The sequence below is a fragment of the Diabrotica undecimpunctata genome, chromosome 3, assembly GCF_040954645.1.
Source record: "Diabrotica undecimpunctata isolate CICGRU chromosome 3, icDiaUnde3, whole genome shotgun sequence".
NCBI lineage: Eukaryota > Metazoa > Arthropoda > Insecta > Coleoptera > Chrysomelidae > Diabrotica > Diabrotica undecimpunctata.
In genome coordinates this window covers 81,214,263-81,236,256 of record NC_092805.1, presented here as the reverse complement: position 1 = coordinate 81,236,256, position 21,994 = coordinate 81,214,263, and the positions used below count along the sequence as shown (strand labels likewise).

Here is a 21,994-nt window from a genome sequence, read left to right as displayed (position 1 = left end):
CTCGGATTTCCAAATTGGTACAACCCACGTGGTTAGAACCTTACAAAGATATTTCAGAGTGGACTAAAACTGTGTCTAATACTGAGTGGACTACCTGGGACACATCATAAAAGGAGATACGGATCAATTACTTTATTTGATAATGATGAAGAAGATCAAGAAGAAGCAGAAGGTATTTCTGGTTAAAAAATCTGCGAAGCCCATTAGAACAAGAGCGAAGAACAGTCGCGATATTACGTATAGGAACCAGACAAAGAAGATTTGTCTGGTCAAATTCACATACTTTTTCAACAATGTGCTGAGATAACAAAATAGCATTTTTATTTATAGTAAAGCTACTTTTCTCATAAAAACTTCAAAATTATTGTACTATAACGGAACTATTAACAAAAAGTTATGAAGATTTATATATATATATATATATATATATATATATATATATATATAGATATATATATATATATATATATATAAATATATATACAAATATAAATATATATATATATATAAATATATATATATATATATATATATATATAAATATATATATATATATATATATATATAGTTCAATTTTGCCAAGAACACAAATTAGTACTTACTAACACTCTCTTTAAGCTCCCGCACCGTAGACTCTATACCTGGAAATCACCGGCAGACTCACCTGGTAAAATAATCAGAAATCAAATAGATTATATCGCTGCACCAAGCAGGTTTAGAAACTCCATCAAAGCCGTAAAAACTTACCCGGGTGCGGACGTAGCATCAGACCACAATCCGGTGGTATGTGAGTTTGAAGTAAAGTTAAAAAAGCCAAATGTAAAGAACAGGCCCGAAACGCTAGATATTAGGAAGCTTTCCAACAATAATATTAAACAACAGATGCAGGAGAATTTAAATACCGAAATATCAAAAATCCTTAAAAATAACAATGAACCGCTGGAAAAGTGGAGTGAAATTAAAGAAGATATTAGGACTTCAAGCACTAAGTTTTTACTACCTGATAAGAGAAAAAAGAAAGACTGGATGACTGCAGAAATCCTTGACATGATGGAAGAGAGACGGATATATAAAACTAAAGATACTGCCAAATACCGCGAAACCCATAGACGAATTAGAGCTGAGATAAGAAAAACTAAAGAGAAATGGTTCTCGGAGACATGCGAAGAAATCGAACAGTGCGGAAAGGTATACGACTAACACAATATGCATAAGAAGATAAAGGAACTCACAACAAAGAAAAGCTGCAATATTTTATCGAAAGGGCTATGCGATGATAATGGAAATCTACAACTAGACCCCGACAAAATAGTTAGAATCTGGGAAACTTATGTGGAACAACTGTTTAATGATGACCGTCCTAGTGGGTATACACTGAGCAATGATGATACTGGCCCTTCTATTCTAAAATCAGAAGTGGAGAATGCTATAAAGGGTCTTAAAAATAACAAAAGACTAGGCAACGATAACGTATACGGGGAAGTATTGAAAATGCTGTCCGAAACAAACAGTCAATTTCTAGACTCACTCGTCAGACTCTTTAACAATATTTATAACAGCGGGGAGTTTCCTGAAGACTGGCTAGAGTCAACTTTTGTTGCAATACCGAAAAAACCAAAAACAAAGTCTTGTGATCAATATTGTGATAAGTCTAATTAACCACATTTCGAAGGCATACACCAAGGTTATTTACAACAGAATAAGCAAAAACTGCGAGGATAACATTGGAGATTCGCAGTTTGGGTTTCGGAATTCTCTTGGGACAAGAGAAGCACTTTTTAGTCTACAGGTACTCATCCAGCGCTGCAGAGATATGAACAAAGACGTGTACATATGCTTTATAGACTACGCAAAAGCATTCGATAACGTAAAGCACGAAAAGATAATTGAAGTTCTCCATAAGATCGGAGTCTACTACAGAGACATTCGAACAATAGCGAGTCTCTATTGGGGCCAAAGAGCTAAAGTGAAAGTAGGATCTACATTGACCAATAAAACTGAGATCAAGAAAGGGGTACGACAGGGCTGTATCTTGTCTCCTATTGTCTTTAATATATACTCAGAACAAGTATTTAAGACAGCGCTGGAGGAAAGCACAAAAGGCATAAAGATAAATGGAGAAATAATTAATAACATAAGGTATGCTGATGACACTGTGATTCTAGCAAGTAGCATGGAGGAACTGAGTTGCCTAATGAGTAAGATACAAAAAACAAGTGCACAATACGGACTCAGACTAAATATCACAAAAACCAAATGGATGTTAGTAAGCAAAACCCAACAACCACCACAGCAACTGATATTAGACAATGAAAGAATTGAACACGTGGATTCGTACATCTACTTGGGAACAACAGTTAACTCAAATTGGGATCAAGCGAAGGAAATACGTATAAGAGTAGAAAAGGCAAGAGCATCGTTCACTAGCATGAAGCAAATTTTCACCTCTAAAAGCCTCACCCTACCTCTCAAAATTCGACTTCTGAAATGTTATGTATTCCCGGTTTTGTTATATGGAATGGAGGCGTGGACAATGACCGCAACATTGATGAAAAAAGTAGAGGCCTTCGAAATGTGGGCTTACCGACGTATATTACGTATAACCTGGACTAAGCACGTGACCAACGAAGCGGTACTACGCCGGATAGGTAAAGAGAGAGAGGTAGGAATAAGTATAAAGAAAAGGAAGTTGGAATACTTGGGTCACGTTATGAGATATAATAAATATAGAGTACTACAACTGATCGTTCAAGGGAAAATAGACAGCAGAAGGGGTCCAGGGAGGAGAAGACACTCGTGGCTCCAAAACTTGCGGCAATGGTTCGGATTGTCTTCTGCTGAACTATTCAGATCTGCCGTAAACAAAGTCAGAATAGTCATGTTGATTGCCAACGTTCGGAACGGACAAGGCACATGAAGAAGAAGAAGAAGAACGTTGTGGCTGGTTAATCAGCCACAGGTGAAGATCAATTATAATTTCCAAAATCCAAGGTTCATACACTTGGAGCTGCAAATGATAAAGGATTCTATGAATCACATCGATTATATAACTGTATTGAACTATTTGATTAAAAACAGTTAATACAAATCTGTGTATATGCAACACGTGACTAAGTCAAAAGTAATATAAGTAAGAAATATTTCTTATATTCTATTTTATATTTAAATTTATTTTATATGTTAATATGTATATGTGTATAACATCGAGCAAAAAGACAAAAGAGGGAATGTAAAGGTAGTGGGGGCAAAAATATTGTTAGACAGTTAATGCCATCTTGGGAGGCCACATTAAACAAGGAAAGAGAGACTCTTACCTTGTTTAAGAAATCAAATTTAGTTGGGTTATGTTATTGCTGATGTTATTTTTTGTCCCAACTGTCACATGAAAGATTATTTGTATTTTCTATCGAAGTTTTTTTACAATTGTGTCACATTTTAGACTATTATTGTTATTATTTAATTAAAACTTTATTATGTTCTAGTGTTAAAAAAGTGTATTATGTATTAATATTATGTAATATTAATATTATGTAATATAACAAATAAATAGATAAATTAGAACCCCTACATCACTGTATGATTATTGTAAAGTGTCATGAAATTTAAATTTGGCACATTCTCATTTCCGGATATGTCCGCCATCAGAGTCCACTTTTTTGGTCTCCTTTTCATAACGATTAGATTCCCTTTGTCTTTTTGCTCGATGGTGTATATGCAACGAGTGACTATGTCAAAAGTTACATAAGTTTGTGTGTACGTGACTTAGTCACGTGTTGCATATACACAGATTTGTATTAACTGTTTTTAATCAAATAGTTCAATACAGTTATATAATTGATGTGATTCATAGAATCCTTTATCATTTGCAGCTCCAAGTGTATGAACCTTGGACTTTTGGAAATTATAATTGATCTTCACCTGTGGCTGATTAACCAGCCACAACGTTGACGATTTATATATGAGTTTTTGGTTTGACCACACTTGTTTGTTTGTTTTTTCTTAACCGATTACTGGGGGAAATTTGGTGTTATTAATCACCTTTCCTTTCATTTATTTGTTCCTTACAAGCAGGTTGTCACCCAAACTCATCTTATCATTTAAATAAACCGCTCTATTATTAGGGTTGGTATTTCACCTTGTTGTTCTGATATAATTAATGACCTCAAGGTTTACTGTCTTTTTACGTTGTTGGCGCGTTTGTTTTAATATAACACCATTTTACCGACAGCATTCAAGAAGCCAGGAGTGGTAATTTCATTATACATTAAATTATGCTACCTAAGCTACTATGTCTACTATAATAATGCTACCTAAAGTTAAAATTAAATCATAACTATTGCTATATTGTTGGAAGTGCATCTATGATTTTCTTAGTTCTTCATTCTCTTTTTCAATGTTTTTTTACTTATACATGTTTATAAAAAAAAACACATGTTCTTTTTGCTGTGCTTAGTTTGAACAAATTGTTAACTTTATTTAGTTCAATTTATTGTTTATACATCGTAATCGTATAATGTCCATTTACTTAAGCGTATTTACAACTTTAATATCACTGACTGCTACATATCTTTTTAAGGTAACACATGCAACAACTTTTCCATGCTTGTGTGGTTTTTTCATATTGTTCTTTTTAGATGAACTGATGATGCTTTCTGATTAAAAAAGCGAAACGTCTTCAATAAATAGATGAAGTAGCCATCAACTTTGTCTTTTTTCTCCACCTTTTGACCGAAAAAACCCACCACTCTTCCGAGTGATCCTTAATTTATATTGGATTGACGGTCGTAGTCCTTTTCTCGATGATATATATATACAGATTGAACGAATTTAAAACGGAACATACGAAATCAATGTATTTCGGCTCAACTCCGCTCTAGGTGGTTGGCTAACAAAAGGTTGTCAAATAATTATATTATAAAAATCCAATACTTCAGCGGGCTGCTGGATTATCAACTCATTCAAGAACAAGTCAAAACTCCACCCAAACAGGTTGCCTAGAATCACTGTGAAAACAGACTAAACAAGCAGTTATTATGCTGTCAAACCACCTATTGCTTCCTTATAGTCCAAGAGATAGAGCCGAAATTTTGAACTGATCAGTAATATGACATTTCTCTATTGGAAAAATTAACGATCGATAATATGGCTGAAAATTGAAATTTTTAAAGTTTTTCTAAATTTTTTTTTCTTATCGGAAAAATCGTTTGAAATTTTTTGGAAAAAAATCATGGTATAACTGACAGAAAATCGAAAGGATTCTACAAATTAGATTTTACTACTTAAATTTTTTTGGAAAATTTTGAGGAAAACTCTACTTGACGCTTCTCAGAATAGTCACAGAAGTGAGCATACAAATTTTCAAATCAATCGGTATAAAAATATCATAATAAAATCAGTTTGAAAATTGTTACCGAGACCTAAAATGCGGAGGAAAGTGGTACATTTGACCCCGTTTTATGGCTCTCTGTACCAACGCAGCTGTCCGATCTTTTGGATTTAGAGTTTTTAGGGGTTAAATAATGAGCCATGAAAATGGCGGACATATTACATATCGTTAATTTTTCCCCAAAAAATTGCAATTTCACCCCTGCCCGCCACCCCTTATGTATCCACTCTCGCGTCCGCCCTTTGGGATTTCGTCTAGTTATACCAAGATCTTACTCTGGGCAAATTTTCAGCCATATTATCGATCGTTAATTTTTCCGAAAAAAATTACAACTTCATCCCTGTATAGCCACCCCCTGTACCACGAGGGGCGTCCGCCTGTAAGGCAAAGTCTTAACCCAGTTACAATGAATATATTGTAATGTGATCAGTTCAAAATTTCGGCTCTATCTCTCCGACTATTAGGCAAGCTCCTCTTTCCTTTAAAGGAGACAGATAGTTGAACGATATTTTATACAATGTCTATCACCGGGTATGGATTTATTTTTGTCCAAGTTTTATATTGGTCCACTATTTCAAATGCAGTTCAAACAGACATATATTAAATTGTATGTTCCGTTTTAAATTCGTTCAATCTGTATATATATATATATATATATATATATATATATATATATGTATATATATATATATATATATATATATATATATATATATACATATATATATATATATATATATATATATATATATATATATATATATATATATATGTAGTGTAATTATTCACTCACCTAAACTAAAACCATCTTTAACATGGATTACAGCCATGGGAAGTAAAATTAGCACCAATAAATTGATTATATGAACAATCAGACCAGCCGCATTGGGAATAATTTCCTGAAAAAAAACAAACATTAAAATTTGAATCAATAATAACTTTTCTACGAAAAATTTGGGAAAAGGGAGGTTTTCTCAACACTCCTTTTTTACATAAATTATATATTGCTAATTGGGAGAGCAACATGTTATTTTAAAGATGTGTAATTCTGATTATGTATGACCATAATGACACGTTTACACGATGACTCTTTTCAGAAAATCCGTTGCATAGATAAAACGTAATAAGAGTAAGCGTTAGTTACATCAAACTTATTTATTATTTGAAAACGAAGTTGAAATATTTTAAAGGTGATAACGAAAGCCCAAATTGAATGAGAAACATAATGCAATAAGAAAGAAGTGCTTTTGGGTAAAGAAGAAAATGACAGATATACATTTTCTGTTCTAAGGAAAACAACATCTTATCCAATTTTTTGTCGTGGATAAGGATTCTTAAAAGATCAAATAAACGGACATAATATAGAGCATGGATTACCAAAGTGAGCCCATAGACGCCCGCCCAGGAGTCGATTTCGATTTGCAGGGGTCCACGACAGAGGGACGAGAAAGGAAAGTGAGGGTCTATAAGACGTGAATAAGGTTGTTGCAATATTCGTTTGACCGCGTTTTCTCGAAGTGCTTCAGTGCACATGAGTCAGAAGTTTGCTGCTTGTCTATAGTTTGCGTAAATCTCTGCAGCACAGTTGCTTGTGATCATGATTAATGTTTTTAATTTCGCTGATCCGAAATTTTACTTCTGATCTTTACGCCTGGACTTAAGTTTTACTTCTTACTATTATTTGCAGTTGCAAGTTTTTATAACAACATCAACGTATGTTACGCATACGTAATTTCTGTCTATGTTTGCAGAAACATTTAAAGTTTGCACAGACTTATTTGTTGCATTAAGTATACATGAAGGTGTTAGAGACACACACTTGCTAGCATCTTATACCATCTTACTACTCATAGCAAAATCAGGAAAACCTCATAATATCGGAGAACAACTGATTTTGCCAGCTGTTGAAGACGTATTAAAAACTGTTCTACAACAGCCTGCACATGATATACTCAAAATAATTCATTTGAGCAACAACACAGTTCAAAGACGTATTAATTAAATGAGCCATGATGTTGAAGATTTCTTGTATACGTATCTGCAAACGAAACATTTCCCAATTCAGTTGGGTTACCTTGTACGTTACCTGGTAATGAAGCACTCTTATTGGCATATGTTCGCGTTGTTATGATGATATGAAAATGCTGATACAGAATCTCGATATTCAAGGTTTTGAAAGAGAAAAAGCGATCCCTTTATCAAATATAATATCGGCAACAGTAGATAGATCACCAGCCAAGTTTGGACATTATCGCGGTTTTATAGGTTATTTGAATAAAATATTTTTGTAATTTATTGCATCATTGATCGACAACATGTAGTAGTTAAAAACCTGAATGCCAGGATGAATGTCTACAATTGATCATAAATGCAGTAAACAAAATTCGTGGCAACGTATTAAGTATTAAGATAGAAACCAGACGCAGCTTATTTACCTTGCAGTTTATAAGACACCAGTCTGAATTTAATAAAAACAAAGTCCATCATTGTAACTTTTCTTTGCAGTAAATCAAATAAAGCAAAACATTGACCGACGTGAACTTTGCCAGTTTCCCAAATTGTCACTGTAAAACGTTCAATAAGATGACGGTTTAGTCTACGTTCAACATTTAAATGCACTCCACAGAGATTTTACAACTAGTTTGAAGATGTTTTGACTATGGAAATAACACAGTGGATTAACATCTCATATTGTGATATTGCAGAAATGGATGTCATAATACAAAAATAACTGATCGCAATTAGTACTAATGAACAATTTAAGGTGGAGTTCAGAAAGTGGCATTAACAGTTCTGGCTTTAGAAAGCTGTACGTTTTTCTTATGCTGCATTATGTACTGCCGTAAAAAAATTTTTGGTTGTTTTAAAAACTTTTCCATCTTCTTACCTAGTGGAAAAGAGTTTTAGGACGGTTACCAATCTGCTAACGAAAAAAAGACATAGATTGCAAATTGTTGAACATGAAGTTTTAAGACTCCACCTCACTGATTTGAAGCCACGAATGGGGATCAAATCATCAGCTTCATCCCCCTCATTAGGTAATTGTGTATTAATTCATCTTTCTGTGTATTTTCAATAAGATATGAATTAAACTTGTATGTTTTTGTTTTCCAATTATTGCCCACACAAAAATAAAAGAAAAATTAAATAAATAAAACAACAAATTGGGAAGCAACGTATCAGGTAACAAAAACACATTTCAAGTTAGTTACAATATAATCAGAATACGAATAGACGTGGAAATACTATGCGCACTAGCAGATTTCAAATAACTGCACAGAACGCTCAGTTGATCGAAAACTGAGCTGCTTATTTGTATACTTGTATTCTAGAAGCGATTCGCGACGTTGAAAAGTTTTGTGTAAATCAATTTTTAATATTTTAATAATATAATCTAATAAAAGGCTAGCTACACTAACTCGTAGCGCCACTTAGGAAAGAAATCTGACCTACCAACTGACATTTCAACCAACTGACTATGATTCAAATATCCTTACTCGGAAATTTTACTACTTCATCAGTAATTAATTTGTTCGCAAAAAATATGGGTTATTGTAATTTTTAAGTTATAAGAATTAATAAAAAAAGAACATTTCTCGTGAATCAATAAAGATTTTTGAGTAATGTCATCTAATAAATGAATAAATAATATAAATAAAAACAGGATTAATAATTAAAATATCTTCTGATCTAAAATATTTCCTACTTACCACAGCCAAACCCTTCTCGGTTAAAAGGCACAAAATTATAGGCACAGAAGAATCTGCAAAAAGAATAGTTAAAAAGAATCATGTAAATATTGTTACAATCACTTACAAGCTATTAACACTAAGGAAGGATGTTCAGATCCCGAATCATCCTGACCGGTAAGCATGTAGAACCATTGAACTGGGTCTATTCTAATACCATATCTAAGAATTTCAATAAAATAACATTAAATTTAAAATAATATTAGTTCTAAGTTAATGATTTGTTCTTACTTTATAAAATTCTCAAGCAACAGTCTTACGCCTCCTATAGAAAGCAACAAAAATGCCCAATTTATAAAACCAGTGAAGTTATCAAAACCTGACGTCCATGAAAACAGCGAGTCTCTTGGTTTGTGAATCCTGTAACAGAATTAAAGTTTTGATTAACTACTCTATGTGATGGGAATGAACCACAATTTTAATTAAAAAAATTATTTTGTTTTGTTACTTGGAAGAAAAAGAAAATCTTCTACTAGTTTAATTTTATATGCTTTGCTCATAATGACAATTCAGACACACATCATACATTTTACAGTAGAAGGCTTTAAAATAGTATTGTCGGTATATTAGAATTGGAACTACTTGTGAGTGCAATGAATAGCATGTGATTATTATTTATAGATCACATCCAACCATGACAGTAAAATACTCTTGTTAGTAAACTAACTAAAAACTCAAAAAAAATCCTGATACTATATCGAAATGGTAAGTATTCGGTCTTATATTTAGTCACTACTACTAAACTAATACATGTCAGTTAATTATGTTCTCCGCCGTCCTCTTAGGATCGATCCTCTTCTATGTTTCTTTCGTTCACGTTTTTGTCTATAACTTCTCTCCAACTTGTTCTCGGTTTTCTCTTGACAACTGGTTGCCATTTTAGTATTTCCTTTGTAAGTCATCTGTAATTGTTCGTCTGATTCCGATTAATTCTCTAATGCGTTCGTTGTTAAGCCTTTTTTCTCTAGATCTTCCTGCCACTGTTCTCCAAAACTTTATTTCCTTTGCTCTAAGCGTTGCCAATGTTCTTTCTTAGCTTTTTTGCACGAAGCTATTTATTCTTAGTAGACAAACAATGGAGAATCATATACCTATATATATATATATATATATATATATATATATATATATATATATATATATATATATATATATATATATATGTATATATATATATATATATATATATATAAGCCACATTATTCAGTAATCCGATTGTTGACCCATTTGCTCGTCAGCTTGACCCAAATTTGATTATGGTAAATGATACTATTTTTGTGTGAATTTAGTTCTAGAAGAGTATTACGCGTCGAGTGTCCTCTTAGTTCGTCAGGCTATAATTATTTTAAGTCTGGAATCGTCTCCAATGACTTAATTTTCTTGATTCCCAGTCAGGAACATTTGAAGAGCTTTTCCGTGCCTTAAAATTTCATACGATTACTGGTAAAGAAGACTATCGGCAACATTAAAAAGCAGACGGGTTCTAAAAGATATTGAATGGCGGATTCAATAATGCAATCTGCAATTTTGGCTTTTTTTATAAATTCTAATTTAAAGAATTTTGGATTGACAATGTTTTTAAATTTTTATCCTTATCGTATATACGGTATTAAATTTTCTTTTTAAATTTTCATCAAGTCGTTTGGGTCGGTCGGTCACATAAAATACAATTTTTAAAAATGTTTCTGATTTTATCTTGTTTTATTGGTAATAATTCTCGTCGTGCACTTTAAAAGAGACACAGTGTATTACAACTGAATGTTTGACACGAGATAAAATGTTCATGCTAGATGGACTGCACTGTATTTTCCTTTATTGGAACGCAACTATTTAATCAATAATAAGTTTCCATATCATCGATTTTATTGCAAAGATATACGTGACTAATTTAAAAAAAAAAAACGTTAAATAATTTAAAATTGATTGATTACGTTCAAAAAATAGGGCTAAAAGAAACTGTAATATTAAAGGGATTTTATTGTTTCACATTATCAATGGAAACCCAAATATGAAAAAGCCGCGGAGTGCTACCCTTTAAAGATGTGCGTTTTTGAGAAAGGAGTGAATTAGTTCCTATGCATTTGGGTGAGTTCTATACACTTTTCGTACATATATATATATATATATATATATATATATATATATATATATATATATATAGGGTGAGTCATGAGGAACTTTACATACTTCTACCATATGTCCCTCAGGGAGCATATCATGTGGCCACTAAAAAATGTCAACTCCTCTTCTTTATTAATTAACAGGGTGATTTGTGTAATTGACCATTTATTTCATTTTACTGTAGTGTTTATACGGCTCATTTGATTTTTTTAATTTTTGCATGATACAGTACACTACTATCAAGCATTCGACTGGTATTAGCTAAACTAAAAAATTCCAGGACTGGCTTTGGAAAAATTAATTTAGGGATTCGTATTAAATATTACACCCTGTATAAATTTTTTTTAAAATGCAATAAGTGATTTTCAAACTACATAAATAGCCAATGAAAACGACATATGCGACAATGTTGTCGCACTTTTATTAAATTTTTAGTGAACGATCAAATCTTACCAAAAATAGAACAACCATAATGAAGTATCAAATTATAAGGTATTAATTTAAACAAATGTTATAAATTGCAAACATTTTAATTAAAATGAGTTCCTACAACATAATCTAATACGTAGAAAATTAACATCTTTACTGTCACTTTGTATTATCTCTACGATATAATCAATTGTTTTTCAATTTTAAATTTTTACTCATAGATCGTATTGGGGCATTATTTTCGATAAATAATAAATTAAATTGATTAAAAAGTCAAACCTCTTGTATGTGTAAGTTTTTGTTGATTGTAAATGATTAAAATTTTATGTCAAATAATAATACATTACATCAACTGTATTAAATAAAAATAAATCTAAAAAAGTTTAAAATGAAGGTTGGCGTTGACCGTTTGACGTTTCTTGATATTTTATACCCATTGTCATTATTGTCATTATCAATTGTTATTTATGTGTACAAGAATACATATTTCTTCTGTCATATCTACGTTAAGTACATTGTGTTCGTTTTGGTAGAGCTTTTGATACTTTCGTTCAAAATGCCACATCAGTTTTCGACCACAGAATATGCAGACATATTTGTTTATGGATTCTGTAATGGGAATGGTAGGGCTGCTAGTAGAGAATATCGCAGGAGATTTCCTAATCGTCGAACTCCCAGTCATCCAACATTTGGGTCAGTTTTTAATTATTTGCGAGAAAATGGCACTTTTCCTAGTGGAACAACAGAGCGACATGTAGATGAAGCGCAGGAAGATGACATTATGGACGCCGTTACTATGAACCCTACAATAAGCACTAGACAAGTAAGTCGAGAACTCAATGTTACTCAATCAAAAGTAAGTAGAGTCTTACAAAAAAATAATCTATACCCATATCACATTCAAATGGTTCAGCGACTACATGCTGGAGATGAGATCGATAGGTTGGAATTTTGTAGATGGATTAACAATAATCAACCAACGCTATACAGGACACTATTTACAGATGACGCCCAATTTACCAGAGACGGATAAATAATTCACGAAATTCACATGTGTGAGCAGAAGAAAATCCCCATGCTATTCGAGAACGTCGTTCTCAGTTGAGGTTTTCGGTTAACGTGTGGATTGGTGTCATAAATAACCAATTAGTAGGTCCTCACTTTTTTGATGGTCCTTTAACAGGGCAGGTCTATTTGAACTTTCTACAATATTTTGCCGAATTTGCTTGCCACCGCGAACGTTGCTATCCGAGGGATGTATTTTCAGCATGATGGGGCACCCCCACACTTTTTACTGGCAGTGAGACAACATCTCAATAGTGTTTATGGCAACAGGTGGATAGGACGTGCAGATCCTATTTCGTAGCCTTCAAGATCCCCTGATCTCAATCCCATTGATTACCATATTTGGGGACGATTCAAGCAACTAGTTTACGCAGTGAATATTAATAACCGACAACAATTAATTGATAGAATTATACATTGTTGTAATACTATTAGAAACGATCCCCAGAGTATCCGTAATTCAATACGTCAATTAACAATTCGGCAACAAAAATGTGTACAGGCTGCAGGGTTCCATTTCGAAAATCTATTTTGAATTATTTTTATTTAGTTACCATTATTGTATCTTTTCCAGTTCTAATTAGTTTCCAGTACATATTTTTAGTTTTTTTTTTTTAATTGTTCTTCGTTATTGTTAGTAGTTACTGTTTTTTGTTGTGCAGTGACTGTTTATCATTTCAATTAAAATGTTTGAAATTTATAACATTTGTTTAAATTAATTACCTTATAATTTGATACTTCATTATGGTTGTTCTATTTTTGGTAAGATTTGATCGTTCACTAAAAATTTAATAAAAGTGCGACAACATTGTCGCATATGTCGTTTTCATTGGCTATTTATGTAGTTTGAAAATCAATTATTGCATTTTAAAAAAAAATATATACAGCGTGTAATATTTAATACGAATCCCTAAATTAATTTTTCCAAAGCCAGTCCTGGAATTTTTTAGTTTAGCTAATACCAGTACGATTTTGCATGTAGTATTTTGAACGAAAGTATAAAAAGCTCTACCAAAACGAACACAATGTACTTATACTTTTTCCATTGTCAATTTGCCAAGCGTCGGCTTTTGAGGTTCTTTGATGTCGGTGCCGACCATTGGCGTGGAAATTAAGAAAAGGGATCAGTTATCAAACGCATATTTCAAGAAAAATCATATAATTTTTATTAATTTTTACATAATTATATTCAGGAAAATTTCTCAATTTTTGGGCAGAAATTGTTTAAACAATTTTTTAAACAAATTCAAAATATCACCTTTTGTGCTCCAAAAAATATTTTTTAGGTTTTTGGGTGACTCTAAATAAGATCTATGTCATTTTTCTCAAAAGTTAATAGTTTTGGAGATATAAGCGATTTAAAATCCGAAAAATGCGATACCTAATATGCATTTTCGAGGCTTGAAAAATATGTAAATGAGTATTTTTGAGATTCAAGAGTATCTAAACTAAAGTATCAACATTGATTTTGGTGAGAAATCGGAGCAATATTTTCCGTAGCAGAAAAAGGTGATCTTTTGAATTTGAATTGTTTCCGGCAAAAATGTCCGGCACCCTTCAACCTTCGATTTGTTTAAACGGGGCATTTTTGAATAGGACTCTTCAAAGGACAGAATCAGTTTTTTTTTCAAATGGGAGCGGGCTCACAACACCGAATAAATAACAAATTAATTCTTTCAAATTAAAGCTTGTTAATTTTAGTGATTTATAAGAATATTGGACTTATTATTTAGTTTTTACATAAACCATAATATTTTTTTACAATTATCTGTAAATAATGGCTCATTCTGTCAGAAAATTTTAAAACATTGTCTATCCAGCAATTAAGATAGTCAACTGAAATTTAATTTTTAAACACGGCCTACTGTTAATGCACAAACAGGGTGAATCTTCAATATTTTGCTTCGAGTTAGAGATATCTGAAAAAGTTATTTGGAAAAGATGTTCCAAATATTATTTTAACCCCACATAACAAAGTTTTATGTCAAAATTCGCACTTTTACTTTTTTCATTAATTGAAGAGCTTATTTCCAGTGTCTTAAATCCAAAATTTCGATTTTTTAAATTTTCTTTTTTTAAACTTTATAGATTTCTTCAAGTCTAGAATAAAGTTATATGTACCAAAACAACTTCTTATTTACCATTTAAAAGTGCATATGAAAATTGTAAAATTGTATAATTTGTATGTTAAATTTGTATGAAAATCTGTAATTTCATGGATTTCATTATATGGATGTAAGACACTTTGGAAATAAGCTCTTCAATTGTAGTCAGGATTCTAAAACGGACAGTTGGCTGTCCCGAGATGCATCTTTAGACAGCCAATTGTAGATTTAGGATCGAGATTACAAATAATACTGAAAAACTAAAATTGCGAATTTTGTCATGAAATTTGGTATGTGCGTTTACAATAAGTGGAACAACTTTTCCAAATAAGTTTTTCCGATTTCTCTAACGCGAAGCAAAATATCGAAAATTTACCCTGTTTGTGGATTCGCAGTAAGCCGCGTTTAAAATTTAAATTTCAGATGACTATCTTAAAAAAATGTGCACTAACAACATGTATGACTGTGCAAAATGTCAAATCTGTATGTATTTTAGTAGCTGATATATAGAGTTGTCTTCATCTTAAATGCGACACACTGTATAATAATGAATACTAGTGTTCAAGATGCATCGCGATAGCTGTAAAGAAATTAATTAGAAGGACTGAAAAGAATCGTCAGTGTGCCTGTAAAATTGTAAACTGTTCGCTGAATAACGTCTTTTGCAGCAGTGTCAATCCTACCCAATTTTTTATTTGGTCGCTTTCGTTTTAAGGAATGATCTGTAACAGTGCCTAATTTAATAATTGTATATATCGTCTTATACCCGATTTTTGTTAATATATGAATTCTCGAAACAATTGCATTATCAGCCATCCCAATATTTTCTTTTTTTAAACACTCATACATATTTAAAACTATTCTTTGGGATTGTACGTGCAAATCTTTATTTTTTAATTCCGGGCTGTCATTAAAATCATTTTCATTATTTATTGATAACACAGAAGTTGATGCATCTTGATCATTCGTTTCAAACGGTCTCCAAAATGCCATTCTAGAAAAATATAATATTACTTACCTTATAAACTCCATACATACTCCGCCTGTGATATCTGCTTCCAAATAGGAATATTTTATGGTGTCACCGAGCCAGACACACAGGTGTTGATTACGATTTATCGCTTTGCGATGCGCTGTTGTCATAATGCATGACTTTAAAATTACTGAATGTAACTTTAATATAACATATTAATATATCTGCAATTTTTCATGTTTCCAGGTAAGGTATAAAATCAATGAAATTTGGAAAAAAATAATACAATTCTTGTAACCGTTTTTGAGAACTTGGATTCTTAAAAGATGTCTGATTTCTTAAAAGTCGATCATTATATCTATAAGAGTATTACCGCTAAATTCACCAACATGGCAACGTCAAGATAGATCGAATGTTCAAATTCTCTCCAGACTACAATGTTGCCGATATTCGAAAATTACTTAGAGCATAAGTAATATATAAACGTTCACGGTTGCTTTAATTCATTAGTGAAGAGTCCATGGAAATATTAGTACCTAGTTAATTAATTTATAGATATATTTTTTGGGAATATGTTCATATCATTTTTTAAGAGTGTCGTTCTTTGACTAGCAATTGAATAATAGCGGATAGAGAATATTTTTTAAATATAACCTTAGGAATTTTAGGAAATATGTCTGACAACCTTGATTTGAAAGGCGGTCTCTTTGATACCAGAATGTTTATGTTGGAAAATTATTAGTGGATGTACTATAACGTAGATATGACCGAAGAAATATGTATTCTTGTACACATAAATAACAATTGATAATGACAATAATGACAATGGGTATAAAATATCAAGAAACGTCAAACGGTCAACGCCAACCTTCATTTTAAACTTTTTTAGATTTATTTTTATTTAATACAGTTGATGCAATGTATTATTATTTGACATAAAATTGTAATCATTTACAATCAACAAAAACTAACACATACAAGAGGTTTGATTTTTTAATCAATTTTATTTATTATTTATCGAAAGTAATGCCCCAATACGATCTATGAGTAAAAATTTAAAATTGAAAAACAATTGATTCTATCGTAGAGATAATACAAAGTGACAGTAAAGATGTTAATTTTCTACGTATTAGATTATGTTGTAGGAACTCATTTTAATTAAAATGTTTGAAATTTATAACATTTTTTTTAATTAATTACCTTATAATTTGATACTTCATTATGGTTGTTCTATTTTTGGTAAGATTTGATCGTTCACTAAAAATTTAATAAAAGTGCGACAACATTGTCGCATATGTCGTTTTCATTGGCTATTTATGTAGTTTGAAAATCACTTATTGCATTTTAAAAAAAATATATACAGCGTGTAATATTTAATACGAATCACTAAATTAATTTTTCCAAAGCCAGTCCTGGAATTTTTTAGTTTAGCTAATACCAGTCGAATGCTTGATAGTAGTGTACTGTATCATGCAAAAATTAAAAAAATCAAATAAGCCGTATAAACACTACAGTAAAATGAAATAAATGGTCAATTACACAAATCACCCTGTTAATTAATAAAGAAGAGGAGTTGACATTTTTTAATGGCCACATGATATGCTCCCTGAGGGACTCTACATATGGTAGAAGTATGTAAAGTTCCTCATGACTGATATATATATATATATATATATATATATATATATATATATATATATATATATATATATATATCTATACATATATATTTATATATATATATATATATATATATATATATATATATTGTTATGATATGTAAAATCGAGAAAAATATTGGTTTGTTAAAAATATTTCAAAGTTCAAAAAACATTAAAATAATTCAGATAAGTAGGATAATATCCAACAAACATTTCGGAGAAGGAAAGTTATTAAAATCTTGAATTACCTGTACTAAACAAAATGTAAAGCTTTGCATAAATTATTTCTTTGTTATACTTGAGTGACCCGCATAATTTTAAGTGAAAACAAAAAGACAATTGAACGGGGTTTTCCAAAATACATTAATGCAGTGATTAGAGACAAATAGAAGAGATTTTAGAAAGAGGTTTTTGTTAGTTTTTAAGAATTATAGAAAATATTATTTGTAAATAAGTTTTAGGAAATTTTATAATTATAGGTAAAAATTTGTTTGTTATCGAAATGAAAAAATGGGGGAATTGTGACGAGTTTTGATTGGCGGAGATTGAAAAAGGTGGGATAAGTATGTAGGAAAAAGTTTAGCGAGATTGAGGAGAGAGAAAAGATCAGTTGGTTTCCAAGTCTGGGAGAGGAACGGTGATTGTTCTCTGGCGGTTCCTGAAATGTAGCAAGCAGTAGTGGAATGTTAGTGAGTTTTTGTGGAGTTAGTGTATCTGACAGAAGCTGAAGCAGCAAAATATTGTAAGTCATATTTCTCTACTTATATTCCAAGAGTCACTGTTCAGGCCAACGAGAGATTCAGTTTATCGTAAAGAGAAGATATTCCAAGAGTCATTTTTCACTCGGGCCAACGAGAGATTCAGTTTATCGAGAGGAGAAAGGCTATCATAATTTGAATGATTTGTGCTTTTGAAGGAGATCATTAAGGACGATATACTTGCAACAATCTGTGTAAGATTGCTGTTTACATAGGGAGCGGTTGAGAGGAGATAATATAGTCTACAAGGAACAAGGATTTGGACCACTCATCATCAGAGAGAGATATTTTTGTTTCTGCAGTTTTTTTCTCTTATTGATAACAAAATTTACACGTAATTGAGAAAGGATATAAATATTTTGATTAGGAGAGTTAGAATAGTTTGGGATTTTGAGTTTTCAATTAATATTGTTTGTACCATAAATTTTGATTGTTCACGTACGGAGAACAAAATTTTGAGAATCCTTATATGAGATTTGTTTATGGAAAACTTTTGAGTGTGAATTATTTCATTATTTTTATTTCAATATATAGTGTTAGATCATATGTGTTTTTTATTATTCCGGTATTCTCTGGACCTTACCTTTCACATGTAATAGCATAGATATTGAAGCACGAATTTAACCCTGAGATAAAAGAATTAAAAATTGTGATAGAGTCATAATCATATCATCTAGATAATTTTAATTAATCAAAAAAATTAATTAGCTAATTATTGCTTGGCGCACCAAGACTTTAAATATCACAATAATATATATATATATATATATATATATATATATATATATATATATATATATATATATATATATATATTCTGCAGATAATAATGTTCATTTTCGAAAATACGAAGATTTAAAATTTTTTTTCAAATGGACATTTGGCTTCATTTAGAGATGGTTCTCCAATGAAGACAAACAAAGCACTCTCTACTTGATATATTTGCTATGATACTTACGTAGATGATGTGGTGTCACGAAAGGATTCTTTACAAAATAGTGTTCTCGCTATAAAAGAGTTAATATTTTTATTCAATCGTGGTGGATTTGAGTTACGAAAATGGGCAAGTAATGCCCCTCAATTATTCTCTCTAGCTAATTTTCCTTTGCATCATATTCTGCAACAGTCTCTTTCATTTAACTTAGATTAATGTTCGTTGAAGGTATTAGGACTTAGATGGAATCCATCCACCAAGACTGGCGATATATTCCTTCCTCATTAAATAGTGAAGATCATGGATCCCCTGGACTTTTCCCTGATGATTGAATAATTGTAAATACTTCTGCTTGGTAGGTGGGTCCGAAGTTCGTTCGCACTACTGAAGATAACTAGTCATTTTCCTTGCCCGATTCTATCGAACATAACGCGGAATTAAAACAGAAGAGTTGTCTTTTGTCCCTTACATCTTATTAATTTGTCGATAATCTCTGTAATCGATTTTCTTCTGTTTCAAAATTGAAACGTATCTTTTCATATGTTCTTAGATTCATTGGTAACCTAAAAATCTATTCTTCTAAAATCTATTCTATTCTTCTATTCTAAATATATTCTTTACATATTTCCTAAGAGTGGTCGGAAAACTTAGGCAATCAGAATTAGCGTACGACAAACGCTTTCCTCTTCTTTTACCTTCCAAAAGTAATTTTGTCGAATTACTTATTTGGGAAATTCATATTGCACATCTGCATGCAGACATTCAAGGTACGCACTTCGCCTTGTCACAAAACTTTTGGATAATTTCATCAAAACATGTTATTCCTGGTGTTCTTTCAAAATAGTTTTCCTGTTGGAAACTAAAACCTCAAAATTATCAGACACCTATGGAGGGCTCTTCCCGACTCACGAATATCCAAGGTTAAACCATTTTCTTGCGATGGCGTGACTTTGGCGATCTTTTTCTGATAGGAGCCAATAAGCTTAAAAATTTTAAACGAACCAAAGCCTATATTTGCCTGTTTGTATGCTTTACCACTAAGGCTTTGCACATAGAATTGGTATCTGAACTTAACACAGAGGCATTTTTAGCCTCATCCAGACGTTCTCTAGCACGTCGAGGACGTTGCTCTGTTGTCTATTTTGATTGAGGAATGAATTTTTCAGACGCAAAAACCTATCTCGAAGACATTTAGTCACATTTCGATACAAACGACGTCCTTACATGGTATTTAAATCCTCCTGCAGTTTCCCATTATAGTGGATTGTTTGAAGCTGGTATAAAAAGCATTCAAACACATTTTTCCGGAGATAGGCGAACAAGTTTTAACCCATAAGGAATATAATACATTACTTATACAAATAGAGGCTTTTATAGTCTAGTATGGGCTTAAATAGTCATCCTTTATGTTATGTCAGTAATGATCCAAATGAATTTTCAGTGTAAGCACCTAGACATTTTCTGACATTAGAACCTTTAAAGATAATTCCGATCTGGATTACTGTGACGTTCATTTAAATAGACTAAGTCGTTGGCAATTACTGCAAAGATTACATACAGACTTTTGGCGAATATGGAGCAGAGAATATTTCCATACTAAGCACCCCATACAATGGCAAGTGGATAGAATTAAAGCTTTAATTTTCGGTCAAGATGGTATTGTTAGCGAACTATCGTCAAACCTCGAAAGGTGAACTTAAGCGAGTTTTAGTGAAACTATTCCCTCTGTTATATATTGACTAAAAATACAAATATGCATTTTGGTGGATGGGAATGTTCCGTCCCTCCACACATATTTTTCTTATTATTTCTTATAAAGTATTTTTTATTATTTTCTTTATATTTAATTCTTTAATTAACCTGTGTTTATGTATTTACGTACATAAACTAACACGGTCCTGTAGACATCTCCTCTCATTAAGGGAGGCGAAGAAGTTTCAGCATGCACACACCTAGCTTAATATTAGTATAACCGCTGTGCGATAAAAACTACAATTTGTGTAAACATCCACCCCCAATGTAAATAGACGCTATCCAGCCAGTCCAAAGATTCTACACAGTCCAATGCACTGGAAAAAAGAAGATTAATTCATCCTCAGAGGCACCGTATACTATATATTTTGCATACACATACAAAATTGAAATTAATTAATAAATTTAAAGTAGATAACTTATTTTGGCAAAAAAATAATATCAGTACCTATAAATAAACATTTGAATAATTGTAAATTCTCATAATTATTTAATACAATTATACAACTTTTCTTAAACAATAAAATCATACTCAACATATCATACTTAAACAAAAGAATAAACATATACAACAAACACTAATGAATAAGAATCAAGATACGCGCCATATTTAAGGTTTAAAACAATAACAGCCACAGGTCGAAATTACCATAATATGTATTCTATTTCAGAAAAATCGTCCTCATTGGAACAGCCGATGTTGACAGAGATATTCAGCGGTGGGATATATTTCTGTAATTCGTCAACTATCCATATTTCTTTTCAACTCCGATGAAGTCCTACTGTTCGGTAGAGACATTAATTTCTAAACGAGTAATCGATATCGATTAGCTAGCTACTGCACACGTTCTTTTTTAAAGTCAAGGTTTGTTTTTTAATGTCAATAGTCAAAACTATGTAACGTTTAACTTGACTCCAAACCATCTTTACCGGATTCAGTTCAATGATAGGGAGGCAATTGCCACATCCCAACACTGTAGTTCTCAGACAAAATTTCGATGTTATAGTTGTCATACATATACTAAGTGACATAGAAATTCAACACAACACCCATTATAAAT

At 31.7% G+C, this 21,994-nt stretch overlaps 1 protein-coding gene across 1 annotated transcript in view; it reads right to left on the bottom strand.

Annotated features, from left to right (window-relative positions):
• Positions 1–21,994, bottom strand: part of mdy (diacylglycerol O-acyltransferase) — an 80,008-nt gene that overhangs the window by 15,358 nt on the left and 42,656 nt on the right. The window contains exons 2-5 of the mRNA XM_072526139.1: positions 9,367–9,495; positions 9,203–9,297; positions 9,097–9,149; positions 6,180–6,285 (exon numbers count right to left, since the gene is read on the bottom strand). Coding sequence (XP_072382240.1) covers positions 6,180–6,285; positions 9,097–9,149; positions 9,203–9,297; positions 9,367–9,495 — 383 coding nt within the window. The remainder of the gene's footprint in view (positions 1–6,179; positions 6,286–9,096; positions 9,150–9,202; positions 9,298–9,366; positions 9,496–21,994) is intronic.